Here is a 13,859-nt window from a genome sequence, read left to right on the forward strand (position 1 = left end):
ACCGTAACTTTAATAGCTTGGTGTGAGTTTGAGTTTACCGAATTTGATCAAAATATCCATAAAGGAGCAAACTACTACAGATTACCTGCTCTCCATAACATATGAATTTCGTCCTACTAAATGGTTTGAAAAGAAATTGAGAACTTTTATGTTTCAGAGATAAAATATGGTATAAGCTAATTTTTACTCCATGAAACTCTATTCCCATATACAATTAAAAATAAGTGGAATTATCATAGCATTGGCCTTTTTGAACCTTTAAATTTAGTATTACATTACATCTATTTCCATAGTCCAATCATGCTGATTCGCAAACTTTTTTGAATAAAATGTAGGTTTGGAGTTTAGACGTTTGTATCAAAATAACATCACAATCAGATTTTCACTTACTCTTTACCATGATTAAACTGCCTTTAATAACATTAGTATATGTTTTGTTTGTAGCAGAGCCGTCTTTATAAAATGCGAGGCCTGGGGCAATACATAATTGCGAGGCCTTGTTTAACCAAGCTCACCGGGGGGTGTGGGGGGTACGGAGTACCCCCCATCTGAGAGGGGGGTCCGGGGTTCCCCCCCCGGGAAATTTTTGTAAAATTATACTTGTAAAGTCGTCATTTTAAGCACTTTGACGAAAAAAATGAATATTTTACACTCTGAAAATGGGCGTGAATATTATTGCTAATTACACATATTATTGTTCCAATTCCAAAGTGGATATCATAAATATTGCACACAAAATTCTTTACAATCATTAATTTAAAAAAATTAACACTTCTCCTTTACTGTGGATTGTGAATTGAATTAACACTTTGTAAATTAAACAAAGTGGCGGGACGACAATTAATAGTAAATGCTTGTAGGCTATCTTGTTTATTTATTTTTTGTCAAGTTAGGTTTATTGTGTTTTCGGCAGTTGGTCTGGCGGTTGGAAGGGTGTTTTAAAGGTAAAAAATATTACATAAATAATAGTCAATGAGATACTTGCAAATTCGTCATTTTAAGCATTTTGATGAAACAAATGAATCTTTTACACTCTGTAAATGGCCGTTAATATTATAGCTAATTGCACATATTATTGTTCCAATTCCAAAGTGGATATCATAAATATTGTCCACGAAGTTCTTTACAATAATTAATGAAAAAATGAACACTTCTCTTCACTGTGGATTGTTGTCCCGTCACTTTGTAAATAGTAAATGCTCATAGGCTAACTTGTTTACGTACTTTTTGTCAAGATAGGTTTATTGTGTTTTCGGCAGTTGGTCTGTAATGGGGGTTTTAAAGGTAAAAAATATTACCTATAGTTGTCAATGAGTTTTTAATAATAAATTAAAAGAGGTAGTATCATTACAGTGTAATTGATTCACAGTATTACTTTTTACTTTAATGACAAATATTGTCATAGGTTTATGTTTATTACGAAATGCGAGTAGTTTACAGTCAGTCTTATCCACGCTGATTATCCATTCAATCCAGTAAACATTTACATCTGTAAATAAATTGAACTTAATTAATCATACAATAGAAGTTTAATGGCACCACCAGTAAGAGTAAGCGTATGACTCACTCACATTCACCGGGGTGGCTGCCGCGAGGCTCGGGGTCCGTCATCGCCGCCAAGCTGTCAAACGTTGTTTGATATTCTTTTGTGCTTTAAATGTTGTGTTGTTCGTAGGTTTTTAATCGATACAACAATTGATATAGGTTAATTCATAATAAATAAGACATATTTTAGGCACATGTATCTGTCTGTCCTTTATTTTTTTATTTTCATTCCAAAACATTAACTTATTTCTAGCGATAGTAAGGCCTCGCCGGGTAGGCCTCGCTCAGGCCTCGCTGCGCGAGGCCTTCTCCAACGCGAGGCCTGGAGCGGTCGCTCCACCCTAAGGACGGCGCTGGTTTGTAGAGAGGTTCCCAGAAAGCTGCAACAGAACAACAGTCATAGAGAGGTCCACTTCAACATGGAAGACCACAGACATGAGGACTGCACTCCACCCAAGTCTAGGGTGAAGGCATTCAGCAGCAAGGGTCAACTGCTGGGCAGGTAACTAGACATTCTATCCAATGCTAAAATAAACTCAGTTGAATTGCCTCCAATTACTGAGTTAATGGCTCAGTCGGTAGCACCAGGGCCGGGGATAGTAGCTAGTAAGGGCTAGACCACTCCACCGGTGTACCTGCATCCCGCTCGATTCACCCTGTGACGTCACGTGGTTGTCAGCCGCGCCTGTATTGTAGTTAAGATGGCAATGCTCGGCAGCGCGCGCGCCCTGTTTCGAAATAAAATTCCCGCTAAATTTGAAGACCTATTTTATTAACCTCTGGCATTCTTAAAGGAAATTAAATTGTCTATAGAATGGTGTAACTTGTTCATATGAATATTATTATTTACTATTTATTATTGAAGATCAAAGTACAAAGAATTGTACTAGACTTTGAACATGTGGTTACTTTAATTATGTTTTTGAAAAGAATATGAAATATTTAACAAAATAAACAATTTATTTGTGTTCCCTAAGGGTTTCTAGGAAAAAAACATATAGGCATATTTGGCTTTTTTCTATAGTAATATTTCTATTCAAAATTATATTCAAGTTTATTTTTGTAAAAAAAATACAACCGACTACAACCGCTCTAAAAAAATGAATTAATTTCAATAAAGTCAACTTTTGTATTAGTCAAGCTAACGTATTTCAAGTCGGCACGGCTCTATCTGCAAATATGAATAAAATAAAAGATTGAGAACATAAATATATAAATACCCCCGCCGCAGCAAACCTGCCGACTAAGCGAATTTCCATTTGTCTGAATTTATTTTCAGTTAAATATATTTTAGTAACATTAGGTTTAACGAGTACCTAGGTTTGCTGCTACAAGGAAACTAATAAAGTGTGTTTTTGAGTAAAATATTGATAGTTTAGTACAAAAAAAATAAATTTGCCAAGTTTGATCAAAATATATCCATTATCAAGCAAACTACAACATTTGACAATATTCTCCATAAGAATAACATGGGAATTTTAAATTTACAATTTTTAAAATTTTCTCCGTTACTAATGATTGAACAAAAATACTTTTATATACTAAATTATTTGTTTTTTTAAGCTCTTTAAAAAGGTCTAAAGAGAAATCGGGAAATTTTGTGTTTTGAGGGTCAAAAGTGAGAAAAACCCGTTTTTACCCCATAAAACCCCCCGTAAAGCCCCGTTCCCATGGTCCGATCGTGCTGGTTCGCGAACTCATTCAAGTTTATCCCGCTTTACACCTTTAAACCAAATTTCATCAAAATTGGACAAAAATTACTCAAGTTATCGCGTTCACGGACGTATATATATATATATATATATAAGTCTATATATATATATATATACATACTAGTGGCCTGTAGGGGCCATAGCCCCTAATTTAGACTACAAAAAAAACTATATATAAAAAGACAAATATTCTAAATATATTTCTAAAATTATCGGTTTTATGTTACTTAAAATTAACAGTGTTTCTTGTTTTATATCTTGGTTTTCCTTCCGTTGGAGTCGTATATTAGTTGCTTCTAATGTCAATGAAATAGCCTACAATTGTAAAATAATAATTAAATTAATAACACAACTATTACAAATGGAAACGTGCACACGGTTTGGCCTGAGCCCGGAGAACGACGAATCAGAACTGAAATCATACAGCCAAACATAGCACATCTTTTCTAGTTTAAAATTGAAGATTTTATTTGTAATCTTACGAATTCTGTTATAGTTTTCATTTTGAGAACCAAATGTAAAGGTTAAAATTATTATTAATTATTATGAAGGCAACTCCCCAATTGGCGGTGGTAAGTCAAATATATCTATGAATTTGTCCCTGAATTTTAAGACAGTAAGGCCAATTTCCCGGAATCTCTTTTTGTGTAACGGAAAGCGACGCAAAAGCCATTGCACTGTTGTATTACCTTATGTTTTTATGAAGTTTGAATCATGTAAAAACAGTTAGTTCGTCATTTACTTGTGGTTGTGGCATGTCCGTGGCAACATGCGTTGAAATGTCCATTTGTGGCCTCCTCTGCGAAGTGAAATGCGCCACAATGCATGCAAGTGATGTTAAGAGGACCTAGATTGGAGAAACAACTCAACTCATTTTCCAACGTTCTTCTAAAGACAGGTTGTAAAACAGATTCTGGATTTCTTTCACAGTTAGGCCCTACATGACGTTCTCTTTTGCACTTCTTAAGTCTGTTGAATTCCTGGACATTCTTCCACGTCTTGCAGGTCTTCCCCTAGCTTGTCTAGTTACTTCACTCATTATAAAAACGGAAAACAAAAAAAATTAAACACAATTCATTTTGAAACATTATTTACCAACATTGACTTTCGGAATAAATGTAAACATTGCAAATAAATAAGCAACAGCTGATAGAATGCAGACGTTTTTCAGTCCCCATGCATGTCTTATGGTGGATATTTTACGTTATATCTAGTTTTCTGGTAACTTTATGGGAATTCTACTATTTTTCCCGAGTCCCTGGGGCCAAGACCTTTAATTTAAGACCCCTACCACTTTTCTGCGACTTACCAGACGTCCACAATTTTCTGGTAAAAATTTGGTCTTACAGAATTATATATATAGATATAAAAATTTGAACGAATGGTGTTTTTGGCCTCTGGGGACATCAAAATGAAAAAGTAAATCGGTCCCGGGTCTAGGTCTTACCGTGCCACCTACGGTAATAGCTACTTCCCTATAGGGAAATTCGCTAAAAACATACTGAACTGTTTTGTTTATATATCAAAGGAAGTATTTGTTGAAATTAAAGAAAATAACTACTGTTGATACAGGAAAGAATAATTGTATTTAGACATTTTGCTATGTTCACATCTACCTACAAACTCATATTATTTGTTTATATGACAAAGCTGCTTTAATAATAATAGCACAGCTGTAAAAATAACATAGAGGAAAATTATTCAAATGACAGATAATTACATATCTTAACACTTTCCCTCATTTAAAGAATTTTTAAAGTCACTAGTTAAGTCCCAGAGCTTGCCACAAAGTCCTAAGTCTTGGCTTGTGAAGAGGTTTGGTCATACAATCTGCCAGTTGGAACTCAGCTGGTACATGGTTAACCTTGACTTGTCCTTCCGCTACAAGCTCCCTGATGAAGAAATGTCTAATTTTGATATGCTTTGTTCTTCTGTGGTTTTCTGGGTTTTCCGCTAACCGAGTTGTTGCTTCGTTGTCGATGTTGAGAACTGGCACACTCTTCAGTGAAGTTATCTCTTCCAAAAGTCTTTTCAGCCAAACGATTTCAGGACAGGCTTCGCTGGCCGCAACAATTTCGGCTTCAGTGCTTGAGATTGCCACACTCGATTGTTTCTGACTTAGCCAGGCGATTACTCCTCCTCCAAAATTGCAGACTACTCCTGTTGTAGAATGTCCGGTCGATGAGTCTCCAGCATGGTCAGCATCGCTGAAGCACTCCAAAACATGGATGTTTTCTTTGGACTGGTATTCTATTCCGTAGTCGATCGTTCCTTTCAGATATCGCAGTATCCTCTTCACCCTCATGAAGTCTTCGTGAGACGGGTTTTCAAGAGTACGCGATGCTTTACTCACAGCATAGGCTATATCTGGCCTAGTTGCAGTCATCAGGTACATCAGAGCACCTACAGCTTCTCTGTATGAAAACTTGTCTCTTGAGCTCTCTGCTTTCCCTGTTGGTTGCGTTTCGTTCTCTTTCACGATGGGTGTTGGAGCTGGTTTACAGTCACTCATCTGAAAACGTTCAAGAATTTTCTTTGTATACGCTTTCTGCGATATTCTAACATTTCCGTCAATTTTCTGTTCTATTTCTAGGCCTAAATAGTAAGATGCTGGTTTGGACGTGATTTTGAACTCCTTCATCAGATGATCCATGAAGTTCTGAAGCATTCCCTTGTTGTTTGTCGCTATAAGACCGTCATCTACGTACAGCGCTACAATCAGTTTACTTTTTCCATCTCCTTTCATGAACAGACACGGATCAGCATCACTTTTCTTGAATCCTTGAAGTTCCATGAATTTGTTGAATCTGGTACTCCAACAGCGAGGTGCCTGTTTCAAACCGTAGAGACTCTTGTTCAGCCTGCACACACGATCTGTACCATCCTTGTATCCTTCAGGCTGCGTCATGTAAATAACTTCATCGACTTGGCCGTATAAGAATGCGGTTGATACATCGAATTGTGTCAAAATCAAATGTTCCACTGCTGCTACACTTAGTAGGGATCTGATTGTGCTGAGCCTTGCTACTGGGCTGAAAGTCTGGTTAAAGTCCACTCCTTTCTTCTGCGAGGAACCTCTAACCACCAACCTTGCTTTAAACCTGTCAACTGAGCCGTCAGGATTAGTTTTTACTTTGTATAACCACTTGCATGTTATACATTTCTTTCCTGCAGGCAGTTTCTCCAGGGTCCAAGTTTGGTTTTCCTTGTGCGACTTCATTTCACTTTCCATAGCTTCTTTCCAGTATGAAGCTTTTTCACTTCGTATTGCCTCCTTGTATGACTCAGGCTCATTCAGTTCTTGAACATTAGTAACTGCAGTCATGATGTAGTCGTTGAACCTCTTCGGAACATTGAGTTCTGATCTGTTTCGTAGATCATAACTGTTCGATCTCTCAGTTAGGTCAGCTTCCTCCTTGTCTTCATTTTCTTCCGGTTCTTGCCCCACATTATCTTCAACGTCGTATTTTAAGCCTCGGCAGTCGTTTTCTTGACTCATTTCACTTGGCAAAGGGATTCGGTATTCTTTTCTCTGTAATAAGGGCTCTTCGTTGAAAATGACATCTCTCGATCTCACCAGTGTGTTGGTTTCTTTGACCCAGATACGATAGCCACATTCATCGTACCCAACAAGTATTCCTTTCTGTGCTTTCTTCTGCATCTTTTTCCTCTTTTGTTTTGGGACATGCGGATAACAGACACTTCCGATTATCCTTAGATGCTTGATACTAGGTCTTTTTCCAAGCCATAGTTCGTAGGGGGTTTTGTCATCTTCTGAAGAAGGGCCGGTGTGATTGAGGATGTAAGCAGCACAGTTGATCAGTTCTGCCCATAAGCCTTGTGGAAGGGACTCATGGCAGTGCATCATAGCACGAGCTGTTTCCACAATTGTTCGATTTTCCCTCTCACTGCAACCGTTCTGCTCCGGTGTGTAGGGCATCGTTAGGGTGTGCTTGATTCCTCTGTTCTGTAACATAATCTTAACTACGCCATTATCAAACTCTCCGCCATTGTCACTCACCACTTCTTTAACTACATGTCCAGTAGTTTTAGCTGCTGCCAGAAATAGTTTAAGTTTTTAAGAAACTTCCGATTTCTCCTTCATAAAGTGAACATGTCGATACCTAGAATAGTCATATTTAAACAAAACATAGTACTTGTAGCCTGACATTGAAGAATGGAAAGGTCCACACACGTCCGTATGAATTCGTTCCCCAGGTGTTGTGGCTCGTTCTCTAGTGCCAAATTTTAACCTGTGACTCTTTCCATAGACACAGCCTTCACATAACTCTTTATCCCCAGTTAGTTTTATTCCCAGCTCTCTCTCAATGGTCGCTTTCACATGTTTCGTGTTTTGATGCCCCATCCGCTCATGATACACCTGTAGAAGATTGTCATTATTGATTAGTAAGTTTACTTCGATAGGTTCGCTTGGTTTTACATTTTGGACCTTCAGCTTATACAGACCTCCTTTTCTGCATCGGTAACCCACCAAGACAACTTCTCCATTCACCTCAAGTTGACATGTTTCCGTTGTTGACGTGAACCGACTTTGTAAATGCAAGTCTTGAGACGCAAGTACTGAAAATAAATTCCTTTTTATTCCCAGTACATACCACACGTTCTCTAGTGTAACTCTCTTAGTCTTCCCATTTACCTCCACATCAAGTTCAATGGTTCCTTTTCCCAGCGCATTGATGGACTCTCCATTGGCTGTCATCACTGACTCCTGGTTGACGAACGGCTGAAACTTCTGAAACAAGTCTTCTCTATGCGTGACATGATTAGTGGCACCGTTGTCTACATACCAACAGTCACTGTTGTTTTCAGTCATCATTACATCAACTGACAAAGTCATATTTGAACTAGGTTTACTATCCTCTGTGTGGGTGGTTTAGGCGGCCTCCCATCTGCTTTCCATTTTGTACACTGCCTAACTTTGTGTCCTATCTTTTGACAATAATGACATGTAACTTTCTTATTAGTTCCCTTAGTTTCTAAACTAGCTTTGTTTTTGGTTCTAGATTCCGATTTTACCCATAGGCCTAACGCTTCTTGACCCTGAGATTTACGCCCTAATGCTTTTTCGTATGCACACAGTTGAGTGGTTAGGTTTTCAATAGTCCTTTCAGACTTTGCCATCATCATCCAACTAGACTTGAACGCAAAATAGTCCTCAGGAAGCATTCCCAAGATTTTACAGATCAAAAACAAATCTGGTAAAACAAATTTGTTGTCCCCTTCTTTAGATATTTCAAGTTTCAAACTATTCCATAAGTTCTTAAGCTTAGATAGGTTACCAGAAATATCAATGCTAGGATCCCGGTTGAAACTGAAAAATTCTTGACATATTTCGTAGGCTTTGTCCTTAGACACCCCATCAAACAACCTATGCAGCTCTAGCCACACCTCTCTTGCATTTGTAAAACGCATTACCTTTTCTAGGGTTACATCTGACAGATTGGTAGTAATAATTATCATAGCTGTACTGTCAGCCTTCCTGAACTTATCTAAATCTGCCTCATACTTAGCTACCTCTGCTGTTTTTTATTATTATTATTTATTTCCAAAAAAATACAAATTTACAACACATACAATTCCAAGCCACAAAAGCCAATTTGGCTTGTCTGCAGCAATTATTCTAATTTTGTTATTTCACAGTGCTTTTTTTACAATCAGTCTTTGTTACACAATCAGTCTTTTGTTTCCCTTGTTTTTCTGTAAGAATTCAATAATATACCAAACCAATCATAGAATTTAAAGTTGTCAGATTTTAACAATTATTAATAAACAATGAATTAAGTAACAGTAATAAACGAATTTAAAACTATTAAAAAAGTAACAATAATAAACATTTGAAACATTGAACAGTGAATAATCTATTAAAAAAGTAACAATAATAAACATTTGGAACAGTGAACAACAATGATAAAATATGAAACACAGTTATCTTTAACTCAGATCTAGATATAAATTCTTTAACTTCTTCTTTAAAACTCCACAGTAACATATATTCCTCAGCTGTACTGGTAAACTGTTTAACAAGAATGGAACTAAATATTCCCTTGTTCTTTTAGAATATTTATTTGTTGTTGACGGATCTTCATTCTGTGTAGGTGCTTGTAGATTTCCCTCTACGACATCCATTACTCCAGACTGACTCCTCAGCAGAATACTAATCTTGAACTTCCAGGTAGCCCAATTATCTTTCCCATTTAGAAGTCCAATTTGCACTTTTGTAAACTCCATATTATTATTTAGCCTTTTCCAGTAAATAATATGTTACAAAAATAAATAAATACTTCACTATCAACAGTTTGTTATATTAACGAAACCAAAGCTCTGCTACCATGTTGAAATTAAAGAAAATAACTACTGTTGATACAGGAAAGAATAATTGTATTTAGACATTTTGCTATGTTCACATCTACCTACAAACTAATATTATTTGTTTATATGACAAAGCTGCATTAATAATAATAGCACAGCTGTAAAAATAACATAGAGGAAAATTATTCAAATGACAGATAATTACGTATCTTAACAGTATTTTCTTGTATTTTATGTTTACTTCAGAATGAATGCATTAAGAAAATAACACACACAAATGTTCTATATGTATAGGATAATAATTTATTGTGATATTATGATATATAGGATCTTTTTAGATACTCACTAATAACACTATAAGATTATAATTTACTATCTTATAAAAAAAAGTTAAGATGGTATCTGCCGATCTTTGGCTACAGTAATAAAATAACACCCAACGCATAACTATGAAAAAGACATGCAGATTAACACCTTTAGTTATAGATTACACCTGCAATGTGGACATCGTCTTTAAATTTTGTATCAAAAATCATCATAGACCCGTGCCGACTTAAAATACGTGAGCTCAACTAATACAAAAGTTTACTTTGTTGAAATTACGTCATTCTTTTTAGAGCGTTTGAAGTTGGTTGTATTTTTTTTACAAAAAAATAAATTATAGTTAAACTAAGACAATAAAAAGTAAATGGTTTTCTATTCATTACATGCTACCTTTGTTTTATGTTAAAATAATACTAAAAACTTCGAGTAATGTGTAAACACTTACAATTATTTCACAGCATGCATGGACACTTAAACAGCCCTGACATAACATTTCACAAAAAACCTACACTCTAGTTCTAGTTGAACTCCAATGTTGTGGTGAAGAATAAATAAACCTAAGCAAAATATATTAGTTATAGAAAATATTTATTACCAATATTTAATACATCAATACATCGTAATAATGTCATTATTAAATTTTCAAAGTCTTTTCTTACTTGTTGGAATTTGTCCATTTTGTAGCTTTTTTCGTTTCTTTCCTTGTTTGTTTGCCCTTTACCTATACATTTTATTAATCATTAATTATTTGTTTTGTATTTGCATAGGAGTCATATTTGTCTCAGCCCACTTAGTTATAGCTACTTGTTTTTTACAGTTTTTGTTCAAAACACATAGGTACTTTGTAAACACCTACAATTTCAATCGTGCTCTTTAGCTTTTTAGAGCTGCAAGATATTCTTACGTTTTATGCTAGCTAAAACTTTATTTTTTCGTGTAGATAATTTCAGTTGCGATTTTAAGATTACTACTTCAGTTTCTAGTTTTTTATTTATTTCTGTTTTACTTTTACAGTCTTTGCAATTGATCAAATCTGGTATTCCATCGCGATTTATCTTTGTGCCAGTGCCACATTCTCCGGGATTTTACAAACAATAATTTCATAGGAAACAGATAAAAATCATAAACAAACTATCAGTCAGTCACATATTATTTGACTTCAGAACACTTCTAACCACAGCTAACATTAAAACTGAACTACATACTTAGCGCATTGAATGCAAAAAACAAGGGGTTCAGTGCAGAAGCGCTGGGCGAGGCAACCACGTGACGTCACGCGGCCGCCGACCCCCCCACTACCTGGCGCGGCGGCTTCTGTCAAACATCAAAAGAGTGGTCTAGCCCTTACTAGCTACTATCCCCGGCCCTGGGTAGCACGACAGACTACGAATCCATGGCCGCAATGTCATGGGTTCGGATTCTAGTAGGCCTACCTTGCACTTTTTTTCATCAATACAGTTACACTATACTTCTCTCTACTTCAGTCACATGTACCTACTCACCCCTTGCTTTGCTGGATACATTACTTGCACAGGTCCACCTGTGTGGACAGGTAATTGCCAAGTGGAAATTGTTGTTTTCGATAAATTTTTTAACCAAGCCAAACTGACTGAAAGAACATCATATAGCTATAGCACCGATCATGTTATACAAACTAGCCTATTACAGGACTAAGAGAGAAAATAAAAAAAACTTATCTGTAACTCAATCTTGTGAGTGGCTTATTCAGCTGTTCTTTAAAAAAAAATAGGCTACTGCCATAAAGTAAGGATGTATTTCAGTATTCAAGCCAATCATAATAATTATTAAACCTGTAATTTGAATTGACACTACTGTATTAGAATTTTGTAATATTCACTCCGACATAACACTTATGTTACAGCCCGTTGCCCACGACTGTAGACGGTACGACTAAACCGCTAGATGAAAAGGACAAGCTGGCCAATGAGAAGGAAGCAGCTGCTACAGTAGCCTTGGACCAGGCGGCACCGACTACCTCGGTACAGATACACCTGACAGATGGCTCACGCCTGGTGGCCACCTTCAACCACACTCACACTGTCGCCGACATAAGGCGGTACATTGCTACGTATCCTTACTCACTGATGTTGTTTTGATTAGAAGTGTGTAAATGTCTGGGTTTGAGCTTTGAGCCAAACTTAAACTAAGATTTAGCAGAGCCGATTTCCGATTTCTACACACACTACAGTAGACGGGACCAGGCCAAGGTTGGAACGGCCAAAAAGTCAGATATTAAGAGAACATCTTTTTACAAATTGGGAAACCTGGGAGCTATGCATGAACTGTGAAATTTAATCAGGAAAACATGATTTTTGTGCCATTTTGTTGTATTGAATTTAGGACGAATTTATAAGAATTTCCCCTCCAGCTAAGTATTGTACACTTACTAAATTGTTTGAGCCGTTTTTTTTTTTTTTTTTTTTTTTTTTTTTTTGTAAAAATCTGTTTTTCCGGTATTTTATAGAAAATTTTTATTAAAATTTAAAATTTCTAAAAAAAAATTATAAAAACTCTTGGAGATATCCTAGATTAGTAGGTACCCTTATACCAGGGCTAGAGATATACAAGGGCTGGCCCACTCCTCTGATGTTAGCGGCTGCCGCCCGATCCTACTTCCCCTCTCACGCCCCTCCTCAGTGACGTAGCGCTGATACATCGGCGCGTGGCGCGACGGCAGCCTAGCAAAGCAGTGCATACTGCATTAATGTCATCATGTTTATAATAATATATCATCGTGTCTTTTAATTATATGACATATTATTTCATTAGATATAGTTTTTTTAGTTTTATAATGTGATTTTTAAAGCGGGTTTCATTAATATGGTAGGCTGTAGTGTAGCTACATGTAAAAACGACTCAAGAAAGACTGAAAATGTTATTTACAACGTGTTTCCGAGCAATACGTCCCTAAGGGCTGCTTGGCTTGAGAAATGCACAGGAGCCGATAACTTTCAGTAGGTATATGTTTTCTTACACCAAAACCTTTCTTAGATTATTCATTCTTAAATATAACACAAGTATGATATATAAGTAGGCGGCAAAAACATTTAAAACAAAGGCCAATTACATTGCTTCTTTTTCTTTTTATTTATGGTTGCGAAATGATAATAGTAATTAATTATCACATAGTTAATAGTAAAATTTATTATTAAAAATTTTTAAACCAAAGGCCAGTTACATTTATTAATTTCTGTTTATTTATGCTGTCACCCATGGGCTTCACCCCGTTAATAAATAAGTATTAATAAAACTATTGATTGGTTAAAGTTAAGTTAAAATAAACAGGTAAGTAATGTTTTCTTGTCTGTATTATTGCATCACCTTCACTTTGTGATCCTTAACCAATTCACAGTGCTCGTCCACAATATGAACATCAGTCTTTCACTCTACTGACTGCGTTAATGTTTCCCAATAAAGAACTGACCCAGGACTCACAAACACTAGCGGACGCTGATCTTCTCAACGCAGCAATCCTGCAGAGGCCGCAGAGGGAATTATGATCATTTCAATTTCAACCCCATTCTTGCTACTTTAAGGAGGCGAGTTTTCTACTAGTTGAAGACAAAATAATTTGCTGATTCTGGAAAAACTCTAGTTCCTCCCGCTAATGTATTTTTTAATTTGGAATCGGAAACTTTACATTTTTCTTTACTTAACACTGTTGTATATTTCTGTGTACTAAAAAGTTATGTACATAACTGTTATAAATAAATTGTTTTGAGTTTTTCAAAAAAACCCTGGAGTTGAGCTAGTTTCTTCCTAACCATTATTATTTAGATCTAAAATATTGTACAACTCTTAAGTCAGCATTTTTAAATCAATTTCCATACACGTAATAAGTTAATGCACTTTGACATTTTCACAAATCAATAGACAGTATTGTAGCACATTAGTCCATAAATGATAAATTATACAACTTATACAAAA

At 36.0% G+C, this 13,859-nt stretch overlaps 1 protein-coding gene across 6 annotated transcripts in view; it reads left to right on the top strand.

The window, feature by feature from the left end:
• LOC128993997 (uncharacterized) overlaps window positions 1–13,654 on the top strand; it is a 59,933-nt gene extending 46,279 nt beyond the window's left edge. For 5 of the 6 annotated variants that reach the window (XM_054418180.1, XM_054418179.1, XM_054418183.1 and 2 more), the window contains 3 exons: window positions 1,799–2,047; window positions 11,794–12,000; window positions 13,285–13,654. In XM_054418180.1, the coding sequence (XP_054274155.1) occupies window positions 1,799–2,047; window positions 11,794–12,000; window positions 13,285–13,432 (604 nt within the window). In that variant the 3' untranslated portion in view covers window positions 13,433–13,654. The remainder of the gene's footprint in view (window positions 1–1,798; window positions 2,048–11,793; window positions 12,001–13,284) is intronic. The other variant, XM_054418181.1, reaches the window with a different exon arrangement.
• The last annotated feature ends 205 nt before the right edge of the window (window positions 13,655–13,859 follow it).

Source organism: Macrosteles quadrilineatus, unplaced genomic scaffold (assembly GCF_028750875.1).
Source record: "Macrosteles quadrilineatus isolate MER2022 unplaced genomic scaffold, UCM_ALF_1.0 Scaffold_5__1_contigs__length_97177068, whole genome shotgun sequence".
NCBI classification, from domain to species: Eukaryota; Metazoa; Arthropoda; class Insecta; order Hemiptera; family Cicadellidae; genus Macrosteles; species Macrosteles quadrilineatus.